Here is a 24,711-nt window from a genome sequence, read left to right on the forward strand (position 1 = left end):
GATCCTTGGCTAGCCAATGACCAGCAGCCAACTAATTCTATCAGTTTTGATCAGAGAATTTCTTCATGCCTCAAAAAGAAATAAAAAAAAAAATAACTTCTTTACACTTCATTTAAGAGAGGAGTTTTTAACCTGGGGTCTCTGAAGTTAGCTTTTTAAATATTTTGAAAACTATTTCAATGTAATTGGCTTCCTTTGTAATCCTATATCTTTTATTTTATGTAGTTAAAAATATTCTTTTAAGAAGGGGTCCATAGGCCTCACTAGACTGTCAAAGGGGTCCATGACACAGAAAGGTTAAGCACCCCTGATTTAAAACGTTAGCACCACATTTTCTGTTACCTGCTGCTTATCTTCTTTGATTTCATCAAATGGGTGTCCTAATCAACCCACCTCTGCATACCTCTTCAACTGTAAAGTCTGAATACTAATACTTTTACAATCTGTAACCTCACACAGTTGTTCTGAGGAAAATGTTTTGCAAACCTTCAAACATATATATAGAAATGTAAAAAATAGTATCAAGTCATGGATCATAAAAGTATTAGTATCTATTATATGTGTTTGTATTAAATTATATACATATTGACAAGTTATATATGTATATTATTTACATATATAGATGTATATGTATTTTAAATTACATAAGTACACATGTGTATGCATACATGTACATAAATATACATTTGTACATTAAGAAATCCTCACCAATCAGTTAAATGACTGGACCCATTTATGTGTAAGTGATTATTAGTGCTCACTGTGGCCGTGAGAACTCTCCAAGGCATGATTGTGGCCAGTTGTATTTTGTGGTAATTTGTGGAAAGAGTATATCTCCTTTCTGGATGGAAATTATGTATTTTCTATGAAGAGAATAAATTTCAGTGACATTTTAATTTATGTTGAGGTTCCTCAATGCAAATGTTATATACTAAATGATAATATGGCAGAAGTCAAATGTAGTTGGTTATATAAAGAATGTATTTTTTAAATCTCTACTATGCTTACTTTTTAAAATAACTAAATGTATATTTGTTCCCTTCAGATTGCCTCAGTTTCTTGGTTTAAAATTATATGCTTTAAAAAATTTCAATATAAATATTGACTTGAAACAGGACCAAGCAAAAGAACTTTCAAGCCTTGGGATTTAAAAAAAAAAATTGAACTTCCTTATCCCCATCTACATAGATCCTTTAAGTCGCCTTCTCTCCTAGTGACAAATCCATATATTGTAAAGGCATCTGGTGCCAGTTCAAAAACACTCCCGGTTTTTTCTAAATTTTATTTGCAGTGCTAAGTATTAGTAATACTTCCCTGTGGGAACTACCTCACCCTTTTCTTTACTCTTGCCTTTGACCTGCTCTATCCACCTCTGTATAATGAATGTGCTTTCAGAAGGTAAAGAGAGATCAACCAACCAGGAAAGGACCTTTTTTTGGTTACTTTAGTGAAATGTTAGCAGCACTCCTATCACACTTACCTTTGAAAGGAAGTACCGAGGCATTAATGAGCACTCCAGTCTCCCAGAGTAGTTGTATCTTTACATATCTAAATGTGTAACTGTGACTGAGCTCATATGTTTATATATACACTTCTAGGTCTTTTCTTACACAGGAAGTAAGAAGGAACTGAATTCTTGCCTAGTTTCTTAAGCACGTTTTCTACCCCCACCCTCATAGAACAAACTCACACGTGCGCACGCGTGCACAGGCACACACACACACACACACACACACACACACACACATACAAACTTGTGCTTGAAGTTTCAGAATTTCTTGTCAACAGCACAGTAACAGGGCTGTATAATAGAATCAGTTTCTAAACAAAGCAATTCTGTGGAATGCTGGGAAACAGCAGCAGTGGCCAAGCCAGCCAAAAATGGAGCAGTCAGAAGGTGGTTCACTTTGAGCAAAGCCAGAGGTGGAACAGCAAACAGTGAAAAGCCCAACAAGCCACATCTGTAACATCAAACCAAAGCACAGTCCATACATATAGTATGGAAAACACTGCCAATCATAGAGCTGCGTCTCTGGCCCTGCCTACACACACACACACACACATACACACACACACACACACACTCACTCTCCAGACTCATCAGCTGTCATCTTCAAAATGACAACAATGTGCACATCAAATTTCAGTGCCTTTTTACTCCATAAAAAGCTCCAAGTTCACATAACCACACATGGTCAATGCGTATAGAGAGCAGTTTTGCATCTCCTCAAGGAGGCAGCTTTTACTTACTCTGCAGATATCAATGTGTGTGTATATCCATGCTCTTTTAATCATTTTAAAGATAGAATATTCCATTGCGTAGGAGGTTCAGGAGCTGTTCTTCAATATCTTCTTGGCTCTGATCTTACAAGAGTTTCAAAACCTGTTAAGTAAAATCATATGTAGAAATCTTCAATACACATCTCTATGAGATTGTCGGGGGAAAGTGAGGGGATTAGAACAAAACCTAGAAATATATATTAAGTAGAAACACTATATTAAAAAAAAAAAAGCTTAAGTATCTGTCTTCAACTGATGAAATAATCCTAAAATTCTGTCCACAATTTGTGAAATGAAAGCTTGGTGAATGTTGCCACTTTGAAGAAAAGCAGACTCTTGCCTCCACTGAACCCTGCACTATAGGAGACATGAAATACCACCACCAAGATGGAGGCAACGATTTTAGATTTTCTTCTTCTAAGTAGCCAAGTCTCCATGGTCAGTTTTAAAGGTTTTCTTTTTATCAAATTTGAAAACCAGCTTGACAGGGTTTTTTAGTTAAAAATGAAGCTATAAAACGCCACAAATGGGGATTTTTGTCTTTAAATAAAGTGATTCCCAGTTGGTTACAGATATGCCATGGTTGCTGAGAGAGACAGCAAAATTCTGTTCTTGATCTCATGGGGCCCAAGGTTTCCAAAGCAATAGCACTATGTATGAGCTGCCAGGTCCTAGGCATGTCCAAAGTAAGAAGAGATTTACAATATTGTCTCTGAACTTTCTGAAATTTATTTTAGCCATTACTTTTGTGTAACTTTCTTAAAACTCTACACAGCACTAGAGTGTTTAGCCTACTCAGAAGAAGAATTTACCCTCTAATCTAGCACTCCACAGTGTAGCTGGTGCCTCTGCATATTACTGTGAAAGCGTTTTCAAATATTCTGGTTATTACTCGTTCACCACTTACCCTTGCTTCCCACCCTTTAGATTTATATTGGAAATTGTCCAAAAGACGGTGTTAAAATTGGAGAGGGGGAGGGAGCAAAGAATGGCGTTTAGTCAGATTATACAGGTGTGTCTATCATTATAAATACATACACACAATACATGATATATGTGTGTATGTGGAAATACAACCTTCCCAAACAAAATTAGAAGGTGAATATTCACATTGTTGAAGATCATTTGCTTAATACAAGTTTTCTTTATAATGTTATATCATATTTTAGAGTTAGAGCTAGCAAGAATCTTAGAGGTCATCTATTCCAACGTCCTCATTTTATGGATGAAGAAATTGAGTCAGAGACAAATGCCTTGCCCAAGGTCATACAGGAAATAAGTAGCAGAGCCAGAATTTGAACTCCAGTTTCTGATTCTAGATCTAGGGCTCTTTTCAAAGTACTGATAGTGAATAGGTTTAAAATGCCACGCGATTTGCAGTTTTGGGTTTTTTTTTAGGAATATTTATATTATATAAACAATTATGCTAAGCCTCAGTAATTCAGATTAATTGGGGAAAAGAATTAAGAAAAAGTCTGAATTAGCAGATAGATCAAGGTATAGATTACCTTTTAAGGGAAAAAATGGTTTTTATTTCTTTCTAAAATATGTAGTGACCTCTAATAAGCAAATTAAAAATTTCTTTGGACTTCTTTGTCATTTGTAAAATTATAATGAGTATGTATTTATAAATGGCTACTTCTGAAATGCTTGGAAGCAGTTTGTTTTTTATTGGTTAAATATGACCTTTGTTATCATATTTATCCTACTAATTTATTTAGTAATTCTGCTTAATACAGAGCAAAGGTACAGAGGGTTAGACTATAGTCAGCTCAGTGAATGAGTCTATGTAAGATGAAAATGTTAATCCTGTCCAAATTCTCACAACTTTCTCACTAATGAAATCTGAATTGATAAGGTTTTTCATTAGAGAACCTTGTCTATGTAAATAACCAGCGCCTGTATACAATCTTTTATAAATGATGGTACCTGGTTTTGTGCTTTATAGATTATCATCTGCGGGAGACAGATCATCAGCAGCTACTTAGACCAGAACATTGAACTCAAAGTGGCACAGCACGTGATGGGGCCTGACGGACAGGCTGTGGTCAGGGAGCATTTGGACATCCTCAGAGGCAAACACAAATTACCATCCTATGTTCTAGAAAATCATGAACTCACAGAACTGTGTGTGAAGGCTGAAGGGGATGAAGCCTGGTCACGAGATGTGTGCTTAGAAGACAAACCCGCTGAGTACAGCCTTGTTATCCAGGTAGGAGAACAAAGGCATTTGGGGATAGGGAATTTTATTAGAATGAGACCTTCTTGTAGATTCCCTTGCTCTTCGGCATATTTGTTTTATTGAGAAAATTATAAGGGAAAGTAAGTCATTCATATTTCTTTGTATCTTCTGTCACTAAAGTAGTAGAGGTGAATGCAGAGTGCCAATCACCAGCCTCACTTGAGGTATTCTCCAGGCTAGCATTGCCATGTTTCTTTCCCTGGCACACACAGCCCCTCTGTTTCAGTCTCCCTTCACTCACTCACTGTTATGTCACTCTATCCTCCTAGACCTCGCTGTCTTCATCCCTTTGAAAATGAATGGTCTGCATCCCATGAGATGGGGAAACCTGCCGGTTTCTGCCTGGGTCGATGAATTTACTTTTATATCTGATACAAAGAAATGTTTGGTTTTTCTGTGACTTTAAACTGGTTTTTTTTTCTGTTTGTTTGTGTTGTGGGCTTTTAAATTCCATCTAGCTTACATTTTATCTCCATGGCTTCCTTTTTAACTAGTAAAACCTTTAGCTTCATGGTTAGAAAAATTGTCCTTACTGGGACCTCTCTGTCTTTGTGTATACAGGTGCCATCTTCAAACAGTTCTATTATCTATGTTTGGTGTACAGTTCTGACTTTAGAACCCAGTTCTCAAGTGGAGCAACGAATGGTGAGTGCTTTGGCTATCCTCAAAACTGTATATAGCTCTGACCTTTCACGTTCCGAAATAAATTAAGGGCAGAGTGACCCAGAGCCGAGATTTATTGCAAGTTTGTTTCAGCATCAAGCAGCTGGAATACTGCAACAAAGCAAATATGAAAGTTGTTCTGTCCTTTCATTTTTATAGATTGTGTTCAGCCCACTTTTTATCATGAGGAGTCATCTTCCAGACCCCATTATCATACATTTGGAGAAAAGGAGTCTGGGATTGAGTGAAACACAGATCATTCCAGGACAGGGGCAAGAGAAATCACTGCAAAACATAGAACCCGATCTCGTGCATCACCTAACATTTCAAGCAAGGTAATGGAAATGTGTCTGTGTCTTCCTAAATGAACTCAGTAGAAAATTGACCTTCTCTATCCAAATAGGAAAAGAATTATGTAAAACTCACTGTTGAAATATCTTGTTTTTCATGGGAATGCTATCTTGAAAGTTCTCTGGTCTGTCTCCCCCTGGTTACTCTTCCATCTTTCAGATGAAAATCTAGCCAAACAAATCATTTTCTCATAGAAACAGAGCAGACAGGTAGTTTGGATCAAGTGAAATTCACGACTAAACCAGAATTCTCTAGTGGATGAATAGAGAATGGGGCAGAGGAGGAGGGAAATAGCCCAAGCAATCAGATAATACACAACCAGCAGAATCAGTCCCAGAATGATAGGGAGTTGACTCGTTGCCAAGCCAAACGAGAATTAGCAGAGCAGATGGGAAAGAGCACTGAGCTTGGTGTCAGAAGATCTGAGTTCAAGTCCCACTTTGCCACTTCCTAGCTGTGAGCCTGAGCAACACGTTTCCCCTCCTTAATCCTCAATTTCCTTATCTATAGACAATAATCCTTGTACTTCCTACCTTTGGGGTTTGAGAATTAACTGTGCAGTTACTTTGTAACCCCAGTGCTTTCTATTAAGTTGTCATCATTACTATTTTTGTTCCTAAGTAAATTTATAATTGTAATATCTTGATAAACTATCGAATTTTAGAGGAATCATATAGTTATTCTTATTTTCTTTTTTCATTTCACAGGGAAGAGGAGGATCCTTCAGACTGTGCTGTCCCTATCTCCACAGCACTCATCAAACAAATAGCTACGAAGACTCACCCTGAAGGCCCAGTGAATCAGATTCTCGCAGAGTTCTATGGCCCAGAGAATTCTCCCCAGCCTGTGTGGCCCTATAATAAAAAGGATGCTGACAGGTAATGTTCTCCAGCCGTCTCTCATCGCAAATAGTACATCACCACTGAGGAGACAGTTGACATTTTATTTATTTACAAAGTTTGTTGTTATAGTAAAGGTAAATAAAAGTCTTTTTCATTCATTCCTCAAATTTTGAGATTTCATCTTCTTATGAGTAAGTTTTTGGATACTTAACTGAAAGCCTAGATTCTCTGCAAAAGACAAAGCTCATGATATGCAACAGTTACCATTTCCTTTGGTCAGCAAGTTTGCAGTAGGAGTATTTGGTGTGAAGTTATTAAACAAAAATGTTCTGTGTCTAAAATCATTAAGCCTATTTTAGTAATACTGAACTTATTCCATTCTATCTCTTGGATGTGGCATGTGGAGCAGTAATGAACAGCTGAGTCAGTGGGACAGCCCTATGCGGGTGAAGCTATCTGTCTGGAAGTCATATGTTAACACGTTGCTGATAGAACTCCTGCCCTGGGCCTTGCTTATCAATCAGTCTAAGTGGGACCTGTGGCTTTTTGAAGGAGAGAAGATCATTCTGCAGGTTCCAGCTGGCAAAATTATCATCCCTCCTAATTTTCAGGTACCTACTCTCTTCAAGCTAAAACAAATTGTTTTCTCTCACCAGCCAGCATTTATTGTGATATGTTGCCCACATTCTTGCCCATAGAGATTATTTGTAAGAAGTAACATTCAGTCTTCTGATATATAACTATAGAATATGAAATCTATTTTGATACTCAAAGATGACAATGCTGATATCAATAAACTTTCTTGATACCTATATTTGGCACTTGGGCTGATTTAAACTATGATAACTTGTGCTTATTTCAAAATCTACTTGTCATTTCCACAGTGTGTACAATAGCTGGCACGCATAAGCAACAGGTCTACCTAGAGTGTTTGTCATGTGCTATCAAAAAAACCTAACAGATGTTAACTACCACTGTCTCTCCTATTTCCCTCTTCCCTGCCCCCATCTCCAACACATATACTCCTAGTGGACTTTTTTTTTCCTTAAGACAATCTTTCAGGAGTAGCTAGGTGGCACAGTGGATAGAGCACAGGCCCTGAAGTCAGAAAGACCTGAGTTCAAATCCGGCCTCACACCAAACACTTGACACTTACTAGCTGTGTGACCCTGGTGAGTCATTAACCCCAATTGCCTAAAAAGGGGGGAAAAAAAGACAATCTTTGCTCAGGCTGGAAGTATGTGGGTTTCTCATGGTCTAATCTGACTACTGATTGGCATGGGAACTTTGACCTGCACAGCTTCTTAACTGGGCCAGTTTACCCTTTCTTAAGCATCCAGGTGACCCTCTCCACATTCCCTAAGGCTGACCATATTGATATTAAACATAATACAGACACTCAATCAACACAGCCCACTGTGGCTTGCAGGTACCAAGCTCAAGAGCCCTACCCTCTGCCTTGCTGCTAGCTGGAATTAGAGGCACGTGCCACCACACCCAGCTCTAGCAGACTTCTTTTTGTTTGTTTGTTTTTTTTTTATTTATTCATTTTTGGCCAGGCAGCTGGGGTTAAGTGACTTGCCCAGGGTCACACAGCTAGAGAAGATCACGTGTCTGAGGCCAGATTTGAACTCAGGTCCTCCTGACTCCAGGGCCAGTTCTCTATCCACTGCACCATCAACTGCCCGTGCTAGCAGACTTCTTGATGGCTTTTATAGAAGAATAGAGTTAGGGGTTCTAGATAAAAGTTTGTCAAAATCTTCTTTGCTAAGTCTACTGCATAGTCTTATACCTGCTATATGATTTTATGTTTTGCTAATGATGACTACATAGAATTCTTTGTTACATAGGCTTATAAATTTACAGCTTCTAGGGCCTTAGAAATCATATAATGTGGCATCTAGGTGACATAGTGGATAGGTTTCAGTATTTGGAGTCAGAAAAACCTAATTTTGAGTCTTGCTTCAGATACTGGATGAGCCTGGACAAGTCATTAGCCTCTCTCAACCTTAGTTTCCTCACCTGTAAAATGGATTTAATACTAGTACCTACCTCACAGGGTTGTTGTGAGGATCTAGTGGTATAATTATATAAAGTGTTTTTCAAACTTTAAAGCATTATATAAATATTAGCTATTATTATTCCCACCCCTCATTTTATAGATGAGGAAACTGAAGCCAGGAGAAGTTGAGTGACTTGCTTAGAGTCACATAGGAGGTATTATGTTAGTGCCCTATTAGGGATTCAAAGACATGACAATGTTTCTAGCTGTGCAGGACAATAGAGTGAAAAGTATGCTCAAATCTTGTGGTTCATGGGTCAGGAAGAACTTCAGAGCCTGCAATACAGAAACATTTTCAGGTAATTGAATGCTTATCTTTCTATGAGCTTTCAAATGATGATACCTCCTAAAAGTGGGCCTATGTAGCATATGTAAATCAAGAATGTTCCTGGATAAAATGAGATTAGACTCCAAGTTTTTAAACCTTTTGGAGTTAACAGGATTGTTTTTTTCATCACTGAATACCACTGTAACTCATAAACAGCTTTAATCACAGAAATATAAAAGTCTGGATTTCCAGAAAAGTGTAACTCAGTTAATCAGCTATCCAAGCATTTATTAAGCACTTCCTTTCTTCCCATCACTAAGTGATGAAACAGTTCTTGCCTTCAAGGGGTTTATGAGAAATGAATATAAGATAAATTCAAAGTGATTTAGTGATAGAGAAAGACAAAGAACTGGCAAAATGGGGAATAGGGAGGGGACAAAAACAGGCAGGGACTGCTGCATTAATAGACAAACATTATGTAACCTAAGCAATTCCTATGCATTGTTGTCAGTTAAAGTAGAATAAAAAATTCTTTCTAATTGAATCATTAATTTTCCAGGAAGCTTTTCAAATTGGAATATATTGGGCAAATACAAACACTGTGCATAAATCAGTGGCAATTAAATTGGTCCACAACATGACATCTCCCAAATGGAAAGATGGCGGCAATGGAGAAGTTGTGGTATTGGATGAAGAAGGGTTTGTAGGTGTTGAAATAAGACTTGGTGCTTTCCCGGGACATCAGAAGGTAGGATCACATTCTGTGTGACTTCAGGAAAAATGTGTGACTACACACCCCCACACACACACACACACGCATACATATACATGCATACATACATGTTTATACATCTATGTATGCACATATATATATACACATATCAATATATACTCATCTCTGAATATAATTTAACATTAGTTTACTCTTCTCTAATTTGTCTTAAGGCATTAATTTAAAACAAGAAAACACTAGATTCTTGAGTTCATTGTGCTCTGGTTTATAGTTTTTTCCCTGACCAATAAATAATAAAAGCTAGATCACATAATTTGTCCAGGAGCTATTCTGTTTCAAAACACTCAGCAGTCACTTGATTTAGAGTATGAGAAAAAAAAAAGAGAGGGGGAGGACATACTCCAAAATCTCCACACACTGTATTTGGCCTCTTCTCTTTAGGGCAGGAAATAGAATTGTTCTCCTTGCAAGCATTAATAAGGAACCATAGGCAATCTTTGAACTGACTGTAGACTCTGTTTCTAAGAAAAGTAATGTGAGTTTAATCTGATTTTCCCTAGAAACAATATTTAATAGGGAATTTTGGCCTGACAATAAATCTGATGTGCAACTTTTTAACAAAGGTACCCCAATCAAATGGAAAAAATCTGGTTACTCTAAATTGGCAGCAAATTACCAGCAATGAGTTGCACCCAAAAGTGCTGTACCCAATCAGTTGCCAATTCTTGTTGTCATCCTCCTTTCTCTCTACTTACATACCCCACAACCTCTCTAGTCCGAACCCTCATCATGTCTCTGCATCTAGTCTCTGTCATCTCCAGTTCACCCTCCTCCCAGCTGCCAAATTGATATTCTTCAAACATACATCAAAACATGTCACTACCTAGTGGAAGAAGCTTCACTGGTATTCCGTTGTCCTTAGTATAAAATATAAACTGCTGCATTTGGCATTTGACACCCTTTACAAGCTGGTTCCAGTCTTTTCAGACTGACTAAATATCATATCCCTTCACTTACTCTATGCTTCAGCTGTTTGAGGTGAGGTTTTAAGGAAGCTAAGGCTTCTGAAAGGTAGCCTCTTCACCTCTGTAAGGTAGAGGTGAAGAAGGAATGCATCCCAGGTGGGGAAATGAGATGTCTGGAAAATATATATAGACAGTTTGGCTGGGAAGAGGAGTGCTTGAAGAGGAAAGACATGCAACGAGCCTGCTAAGGTGGGCTGAAGCCACTTGGTGAAGCCCTCTGAAAGCCGAAAGAGAAAACAGGAATTTCCTTTCATATGCATCCCACCTCCAGAAGCTCCACCCTTTTAAAAAGTATGTTAAAAAGAAGAAAGTACACAGAATTAGTGGAAAATATTTAAGACAATCAGTTTTTGAAGATGTTTCCCACTTTAGCCTCATAGTAATGCTTACACTCCTCACTGGTAACAATCCCTGCCAACTGATAAATGGGTAGACACATTCTTGAAACTAAGTGGAATGGAAAGGACAGACATCATTGAGATGCTTTCAAAGGCTGACATTTAATATTACTTTGATGCAGCTAATCTCAGGAGGGGACAGGAAATGAACCTTAGAAATTCCACCAAGAAATTCTCTTAAAGGCAGCAGGATTCATTAGCTTTCAAGAGAAGGCATGAGGAAAAAGGTTTTTTGGGGCTTTTTCCTACAGCTTGACTTAAGACTCTCAAGTTGTCTGGGTCAGTTTCTTTGGACTTGGACAGAAACAGCAGGTAACAGAAGACACATGTGATGGAAATTTTCTCATCTTAGGAATGATTAGATTCTTGATGATCTGTGTGGAATCACCCTAGATTGACAGCCAGCTGAAAAATAAAAGTTCCTGGGTTTAGAAAATTTACTCACATCCGTCTCTCTTTAAGAAATGAGCTCTTAGCGAGGTAGCTTCCATGATAACCCTAAAGACAAATCTATGTAAGTCACTGGATGGGACCAAGGTCTGGAAACCCACTTGAGCTCAAAGGCTGACTGGAATGGTGAGTGTGTGCAGTAATCATGACCCATTGTGACCAATCAGAAGCTGTGCTCAGGAAAAGGATTTCTTTACTTACTATATCATGGTCTACAAGCCACTCTTTTTCTTTCATTTCTCTCAAAGCTATGCCAGTTCTGCATTTCTTCGATGGTTCGGCAAGGTATACAAATTCTACAGATTGAAGATGAGACCATAATCACCAATGATACTCCATACCAAATATTTTGTAAGCCACAGTTAACTGTTCCAAGTCCCTGTTACGGAGAGGAGGAGGTAAGGGATTCCAGGAATGGTTTTAAGGTTAACTTCTACCATTGGGAAAAATTAACATTTAGACATAGGACTCCATTAGCCTCTAAAAAAAAAAACTAGAAGGAAAATCCCCTCAAATTAAAAATTGGTAAAGATAAATCCATTGCTTTTTCTTTAATTACAAACACTGACAGAAGTCATGGCCAATGCTTCTAAGGTAATTAGTTCCCATCAGAATCCTTCCAAAGCAGCAGATTCTGACACAATGCAGGCTTAGCTCTGTCTGATGTACATCTGTTCAGAGGCTGCAGACCAGTCCTTTAATATGCTTGCTGTAATCCATAATAGCTGTGGAAGCAGTTCTGAGAATCTGCTCAAGGTTCTCATGGAGAAGTACATGTGCTTCACAGGCCAGTTTGAGGTAGCAGTTTGGACAGAGCTACAGTACCTGAACAAAAGCCATGGGTCTGGAAACATTGAAATTGTGTGCAGTTGAAAAGGTTAGCCGTGAAAATGCATCAACTCATTTATATTAGAATCCTGGTGACAGAATAGTATGTGCAGGAAATAAACATACAGAGGCAGAGTCCAGGAATGCTCAGAGGGATTGTGAGGCAACCGCTTTTACGATTAATAGGAGCGATTAAATTTGGTGATATTAAGGTAGGATTTGAATGAGACTTACAAGCAAGTTACAAACTAAGCTATATGTTATTGAAACCATTGTAGAACACATTTCTTTTGTGAAAATCCCTTTTTTTTTTCAGACTTTGGGGAAGTTAAATGTTCAGGTCCCAGCTTGCAGAATTTGAGTATTAAATTGCAAGCCCATTCAGAAGATTCATTTATTCAGTAAACATTTATTCAGTGCCTGATGCGGGCAATGTGTGATGTTTGGCAGATAAAAAGATAAATAAGACCCTCAGAGAATTTATAGTCCAGCTTATCACTTATTATCTTTCATTATCTTTGACCCTTGAAGTTGGCATTAAAACAACCATAAAGGGGGAAAATTCTAAACATTCATTTTAATTATAAGTATTGACATGAAGTTCATGAGCATTTTTCATAATAATATGATTTAATCTTGCTCCTTGGAAATGCTACAGAAAGATGCTGAGATGTCCTGAAAGAAGTGTCCTAACTCGTTGTGCTTCTAAGGACATAAGAAAGTAATAGTGTCTCCTTTGTGGAGTTCAGAGGAGTGGTGAAAAGAACTCATGGGATCTTGTCATTTTTTACCGAGTTCATAATTCCCCAGAGTTTCCTCGAGCGATTGGATTGGCAGGATTGGAGGGTTGGATATTTCCCTACAACAGAGAAACTTTGCTTCACTTCTACCTTGGGTTCTTTCCTAGAGTTGGGAAGAGTTCTCCCTCTCCTCTGTGATCCTGTGAAGAATTGCTGCATAGGAATCCCTAATAAAGTATCCCTGTTTAACACAAAATACTTCCACTTATTTTAGATGATGTATCTATGTCTCATAATAGTACTGTGAAGTGGGTCAGGTGAATATTATTAAACCCATTTTATAGACCAAGAAATTAATACACATCCAGTAAATGACAGAACCAGAGATGAAATCCAAGTCTTCCCACTCTTTGATTCTTCCGTGATTCCTCTCCCTACTCTGTCAACTTGCTGTGGACCCTGAGAATTTCCACCTAAAGATTAAGATAAAAGTTCCTCCTTCTACCCAAGGCCTTTGTCCTCAAGGCAAAATTGTGAAGCAGAGAAAGTCTGTCTTAAGTCAGTCAATAAGCATTTATTAAGTGCGTTACTGTGCCTCAGGCACTTTTGCGTTTTTCCCTCATGTAGACTAGGAGTGTCAAACTCAAATAGAAATAGATCCCTGCCAGCCACACATTGGATTAGAAAACCACAAATTAACATTATATTTTTTGTATTATATTTTGGGGAGGTGATGCAGTGGATAGAGCACCAGCCCTGGAGTCAAGAGAACCTAAGCTCAGATATGGCCTTATAGACTTACTAGATGTGTGACCCTGGGCAAGTCATTTAACCCTGTTTGCCTCAGTCCCTCATTTGTAAAATGAACTGGAGAAGGAAATGGCAAACCATTCCCACATCTTTGCCAAGAAAACCCCGAATGGGGTCACAGAGAATTGGACACAGCTGAAACAACTCAACAACAACAATTATATTTTTTATTTATTTCATTAAACATTTCCCAGTTATATTATGATTTAGTTCCTGGCCGGGAATTTTGTAATTCACCCAAGGGCTGGGAGGTTATCCCCTCTGGTGTAGATATCCCCAAGTAATCTACTAAATTTATTCATAGAAGGACATAATTGGTGTATACTTGTCCTTTGAAAAAGGACATCCCAGCATCTCAAAATGATTGTATGATGGTGGAATGCCAGTCATTCCAGCACCTGGATAGGGGTAATGATTCTAGGCAAGGTAACCCCACCATGACCCTTCATATATGTTAGAAAAAGTTCCTTCCAATCAGAGCTGTCCCAGAGCAGAATGAGCCACCGTGAGAGGTCATGAATTCCCCCTCTTTGAACTTGAAGCAGGAGTCAACGGATCACTTGTCCAGTATGTTTCAGTAGGGATTCCATTCACAACTGGGTTGGACAATAAGGCCATTGATGTCTTTTACAGTTCTTAAACAAAAGCAAACTGGGTATGAGACCATGTGTGCCTTGCACGTGAAGATGACTAACTTCATCTCATATGTGCACCTTACATTCCCCCCCTACTCAGTACAGATCATGTTGACATGCCTATTGCCCCCCACCAGAAGAGGGCAAAGGGATCCTACTATATCCTCTAGAAGGCTTTGCTGCCATATATCCACCATATTTTAACATTATTGTCATTATAGTTGACGTGGATAATGATGATATGAACCATTATTAACATAGTACTTTAATATTTAAGATTTTACAAATGAGGAAACTGAAACTTTGAGAAATTAAGTTGTTCATTCATGGTCACATTGCTAGTAAGCACCTGAGGTACGATTTGGATCTAGCCCTTCCTCTCTTGGCTCTAAATCCATACCTTTTTCAAACATACCATGCTTTATGTACAAAGTAGTTTTCTCACCATAATCCTGAGGTAAGTAGTACAAATACTTTTATTTCCATTTTATAAATCAGAAAACTGAGAAGTTAAAAAAAACCTAGCAAGGGGCAGAACCTGAACCCAAACTCAGATCTTTTTGACTTCAAGTCTAGTGCTCTTTCCATGCTCTCCTAAGTAGTTATATTTTTAAAAAACAAATTTTTTTTTAAACAAAACTGTGTTCTTCTAGCATGGATTGCCAAAGTGGGAACCCTGCAGGGTGCTGGCACGATCCAGGGGGGTGGTATTTTTTTGAAATGATGCAAATTTTTTTAAAAAACCGTTAAAGGGTTAAAGAAAGTAGATTTCCATGGGTGCCCTGAGTAATTTTTTTAAAGGAAGCAGAAAGTCAAATAAGTTTGGGAACCTTTGGTTACTGAGTAACCCTCCTTTGCACCATCTTCTCTCATTGCAGTGTTTGCATGTTCCAGACAGTGCAACTTTGAGCATTAGCCCAGGGAGACATCAGCCTTCTATGGAATCCAGTTCCCTTCCTTGCTGGGACTTGATGCCTGACATTGGTCCATCCACATTGGAGATGTCCCTTCTGCAGAAACAGATTTTGCTGAGTTTTTGTCCTGCTGTGGGTGCTGATGGTGCACAGTACTGGAGCCTGCCAGCTGTGGTTAGACCAGAGTTCCCCAGACAGAGCGTGGCAGTACCCATTGGGAACTGCAGTGAAAATGGATTCTCTACCAGGTATTTTAAATCCCTGTGAATGACCTCATTCTTTTCTTTGTTTGTCAGTGTAGCAGTTCATCAAGATACAAGCCAGAAAAATAGAGAAGCTAAGAGTTACACGTGCTCACCATGTGTTAAGTTTCAGTTTAGGGTGTTTTTTTTTTTTAGTGTTGTGTGTGTGTGTGTGTGTGTGTGTGACTATTGTTTGAAGTCTTAGACACTTTTGTAACTGGTCAAATGTTATGATCACATACAAATTGAGCAAGTTTGTTATTGTCAGGCTGAGCTGGCTACAGCAACAATGCTAGTCCTCCTGCCATTTAATGTCAGCACACAAAGAAGTAGAACTGCTTAGTTTCCACAAGGCACTAAGCGCTCGGGTCAAAGGATAAGAAAGGACAATTGGGAAACATTTCCTTGAATTCACATTTTTCTTCAAACTGAAGATTTTCTTCAGAAGCCATTAAAAGAGACCCAATAACATGCTAACTGCCATGTGCAGAAGATACTACTCTGTGGTTTTCACTGCCTGCAAGTTCCTGTAATTACTGATGACCATTTATGTAAATAGTCATAGGATCAAACTGAGGACATGGGACGGCTGGTTCTTACTGGACTTTTCTATTTTGTGGTTGTTTTTAAATGCACTGAATCCTTTCTGCAGCTGTCGGGAATAACTTATGTACAGTATATGTAACAACTACAAAAGAAAGCATATTGCGACCTTATGAGAGAAGCACCTTATTCTTATAATTCTGAATTTATAAGCTTGACTTTATTTGGGATTTTAGCCTTCTCAACTTTTTGATGTATACAGATGTTCTGTGGTAGTTTTTTAAAAAGACAATAGTCCAGACTGTTTTGCCCATGTTAGCCAAAATCATGTTCCCCAGCTCCTTATTCCTCCCTCCCGCCAGATTCAGCGAAACTGTTCACATCCCGCCTTCCCCTGCACCTTCTCACAAGCATTTCTGATCTTCAGCATTGTGGAGAAGTGGCCACTCCCCAATTCCTGTTAGAGATACTAATGGATTCTTTGATGAAGCATCTTTGAAAATGATGTGAACTTGAACATTCTAAAACATGATATTAAAAATGATCAAATAATTTGAAATAAAAAGTGATTTTAAAATTAAAATAGGGTTTACAACCAGTCAGCACAGTCCCACAATGCAGCTTCCCAAGTAAGATGCATAGTGAGCTTTTTCTTGGATTGTAAGAGTCCTGTCCTGGTCCCAGCCCCAGCTTCCTTGGCCAAAGGAGGGGGATTTCTCTGAACTTGGCTTCTCCAGCCCACTTGAAATTAGGCCAGGGAAATAACACTGGGGTTGATCCAAGCACTGTACTCTGAAAGTGAATTAGCCCTCCTACTACAATCCAGATTGATTCAACACCATTTGGTAGTATCAGTAATGTGTTTCCCCAAATGCTAAATTGGCAGTTTACCTTGGCATTCTATCACAGAATCACAAAGTTGGAAGAGACCTCAGAGAATATTCAGCCCAAGCAACACCTGAACAAGAATCCCCATAAAATGGTTCTATCAAGTGGGCATCAAGCTTTCATTTGGGTCATTTCATTCTAAAGCACACCATCCCCTTTTTGGTTACCAGTAACTATTAGGGATCAATCCTAAATTATGCCTTAAATCAAACTACCTCTTTGATGGGGTATGGATCCTGGGAAACCCCCCTCCCCCAATTCTCCTGGAGTTTTCTCCCATATGGTCAAAGTCTTTGACATTTGCCTGAGGCATCATCCCAGTAATCCTCTCAACTGGCCTCTCTTTGTGGCTAAACCCAGTCTCCCAATTCTGTTACCACTGACCCAACCCAACCTTCATTGTCTGTTACCTCGGTATCACCTCCTGCCATTTCCCACCCTTGATCCTATCTTGATCCCCATTGTACCTCCTAGTCACTCCTGTCAAGATCATCCCTAGACCCCTCCTCCAGTCACCCCACACTATTTGTCCACTTTTAGATCCCTCCCACAGTCTTTCTATGTATAAATTCTATATCTTGTCTCCATTACGGTGCTCAGATTCATAAAATCTAGGCAATGGTTGAGATTCGCTCTAGCCTGCTTGTCAATAGGAGCATCACAAATTTTCAGATTCCTTAAGAGTCTGGACAATGTAGTGACTCTTTAATAAGCCTTATGTTTGGCTGAAAGAAGGCATGGGTGAAATTCATTCAGGCAGGACCCAAGTATCGCTGTTTTGGGGTCCCAGTACCCCTAAATCTCAACATTTTGATAATTTCCATTCAGTACTTCTTGTTCCACCCTCTGGGGCAAGGGAGACTAAAAGTAGCCCTTCTACATTAAGCCCTTCAAATACATGAAAGTAACCATCATGGCCAACCTGAGTCTTCTCTCATCTAGGCTGAGCATCCCCAGTTCCTTCAGCCAATCCTTAGCAAGATTTTAAGGCCCTTCACCATCCTGATCAAATACAATCCTTAGGAAGAATAGAAAGGGTTTACATTTGTTCATTAACTCCCTTGGACTAAAGAGATAGGATTTTCCAGTGAACTTTCAACTTAATTTACACAGTATAGATTAAAGTGAAGATTTTGCAATTACATGGTCTGTTTGAAAATTATAAACATCCAATTCAAGTAATTCAGATCATGTGTGTTTGTTTTTTTAATGGGGGGAGTGGGGCTGGCATTAGGAGACACTTAAAATACTCACTTTCAGAATTTATAAATATAAATTTGTTAACTTTTCCCTGTACATTAGTGGGTGGCCTAATCACTCAGTAGTTATTTAACTACAAATAGCAAAAGTAACTTTATTCTTGTTGATTGATGTGAAAATTGCTGTGGAGGAAGATGGGAGTAGAGCAGAATAAGCATTTATTAAGTACCTACTAAGTTCCAGACGCTGTGCTAAATGCTGGGAATACAAATAGCAGCAAAAAGGTAGTCATTTCCCCTTAAGGAACTTATATTCTAATGCTGCTAGGTGGTATAGCGGCTAGAGTGCTAGCTGTGTGACCCTGGGCAAGACACTTAACCCAGTTTACCTCAGTTCCTCATCTGTCAAATGAGCTGGAGAAGGAAATGGCAAACCACTCCAGAATCTTTGCCAAGAAAACCCCAAATGGTATCACTGAGAACTGGATACTGTTGAAAGGATAGAACAGCAATGGGGAAAAACAAAAGGAAGATAGTGGAGAAAGCAATCTGGAGAATTAGAAGGGAGTTGAAAAGGAATTAAAGCGGAAGAATGGCTGGCCCTGAGGCCATTCCTTAAAATGGAAGTGCTAAGAGGAAATGACCAATTAGAGTGTTTGAGAATAAGGCTGGGAGAAAGCATCCAGACTTTCTCCCAGTTGGGTTGGAAGGGTTGCCAGTCCAAAAAAGATGTAAATAAGCTCTCAGAAAGGCAACTTGCAGTAATGGAAAAAATACTGGAGTAGGAAGCCCTAGATATTAGTATCAGATCTGCCATTAACTAACTGTAATTTTAGGCAAATCTCTTTACATCTGTGAGCTTGTTTCTTTACATGTAAGAGGGCATAATAATACTTGCCTTGCCTACTTAGCAGGGTTGTCAAAAGGATTAATGTGGAAATCATAAAATCATATATGGCGATCTTAAGATTTAGAAAAAGAAGAAATCTTTCAAATCAGCAAGTACAAACCCCTCATTTTATCGATGAGGAAACTGAGACCTACAGAGGTGAGATAATTTGCCCAATCCACAGGTCATATAAGTAATAGAGCCAGAATTTGAACCTAGATTTTCTGACTTCAAATTCAGGATTCTTTCCCCAAACTACAAACATGACTGAGAGGTGATAAGTACTTTGTAAATTGTAAAGCACTCTACAAATGTGCCTGATGCAAGCCCTCTTCATTCCCAAGCTCTTGCTCTGTGCCAGGTACTGTGCAAAGAAAAGTAAAAACAGACCCTGCCCTCTGGGAGCTCCCATTCTAATGGGAGAGATTAATGTGCAAACCCATGTACATATAACATATATACATTGTAAATGGAAGGTAGTCTCAGAGAGAAGACACTAGCCCCAGGAGGAACCTGGAAAAGCCTCTTGCAGAAGGTAGGATTTTACAGCCAGAATCAACTACTTGCTTTCTCAAGCCCAGACCTTAACAGACCATGCCTGATTGTACGAATATGCATGAGCTTCCATCATGCCTCCAGAGTACTTTCTCCATACTGTCTGTTCCTGGATCTTTCTTTTCCTTCCAGGCCCAGCTAAGGGTTCCTGGTTCCCTGGTCCCTCCTCATTTCACTCCTCAAGTGCCTTCTGATTTTTCCTTGGCTCCCAACCTGCATTATTTGTATCTGCATTCATGTTGCTCCCCACCACTGGGAGTTTCTAGAGTGCTGAATCTGCCTCATTTTTGTCTTCATAGCCTCAACACTTAATGGCACGTAGTGGAAACTGATGAAAGTTTATTGAAGTTAAATTAAATACAAGGCATCTTTTGTCATCCTTGTCATTGTTATTATTGTCGTAGCCAGTGTGTTGTTCTCTGAAGAAAAGTCTTGACCCTAAAATCCCATTATTACTCTACCACAACAATGACAGATATTCATTCTGCACCTATACTGTGCAGGTTTAGATAAGATATAGTTTCTGCCTTCATAGAAACCACGGACTGCTGGGGAAATAAGATACCAACAGCTTTAATATACAATGTTTCATTACAAATGCATTCGGGTCACAAAATGTAGTGCTATGTGGTGTCTGGTCACAACCAATGGGGAGGGGTAAAGAAGATATGAGAAAAAAATATAGCGCTTCTCCCTTTTCTGGGATTAAAAAAATCATCTCTCAATACTATTACTCTTACTTTCTAGAAAAATGACTGTCAAATAAATAAATGAATCTGTAGATGCACCTTTTTTTTTCTTTTGGCGGTGGTGGTGGGGTGTATGGTAGGATGGGGTATCAGTATCTCTAAGGTAGGGAACAGTCCTGGAAAAAACTCCCCCCACATATGCGGAATCAAACTTTGTCCTTCTGCTTAACAGTCTTTTAGAGAGATGTCTGGGCTGCTGAGAGCTTAAATGATTTGCCCACAAGCCAGCACGTGTCTGAGGCTGAGCTTGCATCCAAGTATACCTGACTCTTGTTTACTCCTTGTTATACCGTACCTTGGCATAATACCAAAAACCCCAGATATTCAAAATGAGCTATTCTTTTTTTCTTTCAGGGCTATAGCATTGACCCATCAGCAGTATCTTGGAGTCACTTACTTAACCCTCACAGAAGATCCTAGTCCTCGAATCATTCTCCATAACCAATGTCCAGTCACAATGCTTATGAGGGAAAATATGAAAGGTATTTCTTTATAGTTCCTATAGACATTAAGTTACATGGTAACTGTATCTTTTGACCCAGTCGATAATTGGTTTATCAGGGGGTTCTGTGAAGGGTTATCAGAAGGGTCCCAGGCTACATGACACTTGAAGTCTAATGTGGGCTACTCAGGCAATCAGTTTAAAAAATATGATGGAAATGGTTTTTAACATTTCAGATACTCCCAAGTTTCAAGTCTATTGTAGAAAAATTCCAGCTGAATGTTCAATTCATCATGAGCTGTATCATCAAATCTTTAGCTACCCTGACTGTAGGACCAAAGAGTTACTTCCTAGCCTTCTGCTGAAAGTTGTGCCATTGGATGACATAACAACTGAATGGAGTGATTTCATTGACATTAACAACCAGGGAACACAGGTTAGTGCATCAAAGCTAATACTGCTGTGCCAAAGGATTGCCTGTAATTGTCTTCATTTTTATGTTTTTCAATGTTTGTGTGACAGGAATCTCCTCTTCCTTATATGAGAATTGTACATGTGTGTCTGTCTGTAATTCATGAGACTATAATTCCCATATCAAAAAAAAAAAAAAAAATGTGCTTTTAAACTTTGCTGTACTATTGCCTAGAGATAGGAATTTGGTAAAGGCAAGTCCTTTGTGGGCCCCATCTATGGAAGTTCATTGCAAGACATACTGAAGGGATCACATTACAAAGTACTTGCACATAGAAGGTACCTTAATGTCAGGGGCCTCAGAGATAAAAGTTATGTGGAGATGCCTGTTTGTTCTAGAGTCATACAATATTACGGCTAGAACCAGAGTCCCAAAATTTCCATTGGAAGATATATCCATTAGAGACAGACTGTTTCATGCAAGAGTCTACAAATTTTTTTGATCACGTACCTGTTAGTTAAAAATAGTTATATTCATTCACTTCTCAATTATATATGTGTACCACTGTACCCACCCCCAAAAGTTATTTATTCACTTATAAATTACATATGTGTATCACTATATTAAAATATTCTATACACTATAAAATGCACAAAAATAAATTTAAAAGGATAAGATAAAGATGAAATAAAATAATGCTTTTAAATAATTTTCATTTTATTTATTAATAGTATGAAATATTTTTGTTCTCACTAAATTATTAATAGTAATATTTTCAGTGAGAAGTAATATGATTGAATATATTTTATTATTTTTTAAACCTTTAACACTTTGCAGTAGAACAATTGAAAGGTCTAGTTTTAACTTTAATTTATTTCAGTACTTGGTTTTCATGACTGTCATAGCTAAAAAAGATACTTCACAAGGATAACTAGGTCCAAATGGAAAAAATGTATCTTTGGCTGCACTTCCTACATCACATTATTCATTTTAAAATATTAGCTACTAGTTTTGCAGAGGCTTTGATTGAAATTCAGCTAGCAAATTTCCAACTTTCTTGAGGTAAACCAGTTACAAACTATTTCACTGACTTTTTTTTTTTAATAAATGAGTCTAAAACTCACTGAAACTCTTAGAAGATTCTTAGTAGTTTTGGAAATTGTTTCCAACTTTTAAAATATATGGATATGAGAATTTTTGTAGTTGGCTTACATCACTTTAAGCCACAAAAGTCTAGTTTTTAAATGTCTTGCTAATTATGATAGCATCATTCTTTAGCCAATATTTCAAGGTACAAAATACACTTAGGCTGAGATTCATTGTTAATGATAGTAGATGTAAATCCGTATTTCAGATGGTCTTCTTGATCATTTCTTTTGGCTGAGTTCTAGTTAGATCCAATTAGATCATCATTGTTGTTACCTCCTAATGTGGCAGATGGAGAACCAGAATTAGGGTTAAGAGCAACATAAGCTCTGCCATTTTCTTGTCTGTGCTCATGTTACCAATATTCAACCCACGGTTTCTCTGCAGGAATCCTTTTGAGCCACTTATCCATTTTTTTGAGGGTAATTTTAGTCAAAACTAGATTATACATTCCATGCATCTCCTAACCTGGGCATACATAAACTAGATCACGTGATGCTCGATATGAACAAATGAGTACAAACAGTGCTGTCAGCCCCGTCATGATTCCTGCTTCTCCCTTAGGATAATCTCCTAGATAGCACATGACACGTGATGGTATGTGGACTGAGTGAAGGCCGAATGATGGCATGTATTAATACGTAACCCATATGTTAAATATTAATAAAACTCATTTCTTTCATTCTTTTTTTTTATTTTAGGCAATTGGGGTTAAGTGATTTGCCCAGGGTTACACAGCTAGAAAGTGGCAAGTGTTTGGTCTGAGGCCATATTTGAACTCAGGTCCTCCTGACTTCAGGGCCGGTGCTCTATCCACTGCACCACCTAGCTGCCCCCTCTTTCTTTCTTTAGATAAAAATAAATAGAAGTAGAAGTCCCAGTATTTTCTTCCCATGCCCCACATTAACTACCACTGAGCTTATCCAGCCCATACTTAGAGGAATCCTATCTACATCATCCCTAGCAAGAGTGCCTCCAGTCATCCCTTGAAGATTTCTATTATTTTTTTTTTTATTTTTAAGGCAATTGGGGTTAAGTGACTTGCCCAGGGTCACATTGTTGGTAAGTGTCAAGCGTTTGGTCTGAGGCAGGATTTGAACTCAAGTCCTTCTGACTTCAGCGCCGCCTAGCTGCCCCTCAAAGATTTCTAGTAAAGGAGAACCCCTGGTTAGGGGTTCTCAGGGCCGCCCTTTCCACCAACATCATTAGGAAGCTTTTCCTGACATCAGACTCAAACTGGCCTCTCTGCTGTTTTTACCTATTGCTCCCAGTAAATAGAATCCTGGGGTTAGAGCTAGAAGGGTCCTGTGGAATCAGAGCATCTAGTCCAAGTACCTCATTATATAGAGGAGGAACCAAGAAGATAAATGACTTGCCCACAGTCACACAGGTAACAGGCATCAGAGGCATGGTTCAAACCGAAGTGTTCTGGCTCCATCTCCAGCTTTCATGCCATTATTTTATGCTTCTCCAAAAAGAGCCATCCTGAGCCTTCTTCCACATGAGAGCCCTTCAGATACTTAAAGAGAGCCATCATATCGCCCTGAAAGTCTTTTGTTCTAGAGCCCTTCCTAAAATGTGGCCGCCAGAACCAAACCCAGCATTCCTAGTGTGGCCAGGCCAGGATAGAGTACAGCCTGGGCACTGCACTTCTGTTAAGACAACTAAGATTGCATTTGCTTTTCTGACTGTCATATCACACTATGGACTCATGTGAATTTTCATGTGAGAATACCTATAACTTTTTCAGGAAAACTGCTGTCTAGACATAGCCATTTTGTGAAGTTGATTTTTTTGAACCCAAGTATAAGACTTTATATTCCTTCTGAATCTTATTTAATTAAATTCAATGGAAAATTTGGTGTGATTGTTGGAGTGGCATATGCTCCAATTTCTACTTCTCATATCTAAATTCAATGAAGGTGATATTCCCCCTTTCTGTCTTGAGAACTAAAGACCATTGCTTTGAGGGACAAAAGTGGAAGAGATGGTCTCTATCCTTGTACAGCCTGAGATTTTATGGCATTTTGATTCTGCTTTGTCTAGGCTGGCTTCGGATTTCACACGTCTCCCTAGATCAAGGGCCAAGGGAAAGCCCCTCGAAGACAGACTCCCTTCTCCACAAGGGCTGCTCCCTTTCATCAGAGGAGCAGCTCCCTTCTCTCTCCAGTGATTTATATGCCCTCGTGTATCACAGAAGGGTTGTCTGAGAGAATCTGAAACAATTCTTCTTTCAGAATATGAAGGAAACAATGATCTGCTGGGCATATGGCACACAGCTCCTAAAAGATTAATGGGAACATGAGACTTTGTTGGGGTCCAAAGACCACTGTCAGTACGGGTGCAGGAATGAGTACCTTCTCTCAGCTTTAAAGCATCCCTGACTACAAAGGCTTGAGGAAATC

General features: G+C 38.7%; 1 protein-coding gene across 3 annotated transcripts in view; it reads left to right on the forward strand.

Annotated features, from left to right (window-relative positions):
* Nucleotides 1–24,711, forward strand: part of VPS13B (vacuolar protein sorting 13 homolog B) — a 1,004,773-nt gene that overhangs the window by 933,171 nt on the left and 46,891 nt on the right. For all 3 annotated transcript variants that reach the window (XM_027849971.1, XM_027849973.1, XM_027849972.1), the window contains exons 45-54: nt 4,229–4,492; nt 5,084–5,167; nt 5,345–5,520; nt 6,244–6,414; nt 6,788–6,989; nt 9,268–9,456; nt 11,563–11,712; nt 15,206–15,489; nt 20,661–20,788; nt 20,985–21,184. In XM_027849971.1, coding sequence (XP_027705772.1) covers nt 4,229–4,492; nt 5,084–5,167; nt 5,345–5,520; nt 6,244–6,414; nt 6,788–6,989; nt 9,268–9,456; nt 11,563–11,712; nt 15,206–15,489; nt 20,661–20,788; nt 20,985–21,184 — 1,848 coding nt within the window. The remainder of the gene's footprint in view (nt 1–4,228; nt 4,493–5,083; nt 5,168–5,344; nt 5,521–6,243; nt 6,415–6,787; nt 6,990–9,267; nt 9,457–11,562; nt 11,713–15,205; nt 15,490–20,660; nt 20,789–20,984; nt 21,185–24,711) is intronic.

The sequence above is a fragment of the Vombatus ursinus genome, unplaced genomic scaffold (genome assembly GCF_900497805.2).
Source record: "Vombatus ursinus unplaced genomic scaffold, bare-nosed wombat genome assembly UNPS02008961.1, whole genome shotgun sequence".
Classification (NCBI taxonomy): Eukaryota; Metazoa; Chordata; class Mammalia; order Diprotodontia; family Vombatidae; genus Vombatus; species Vombatus ursinus.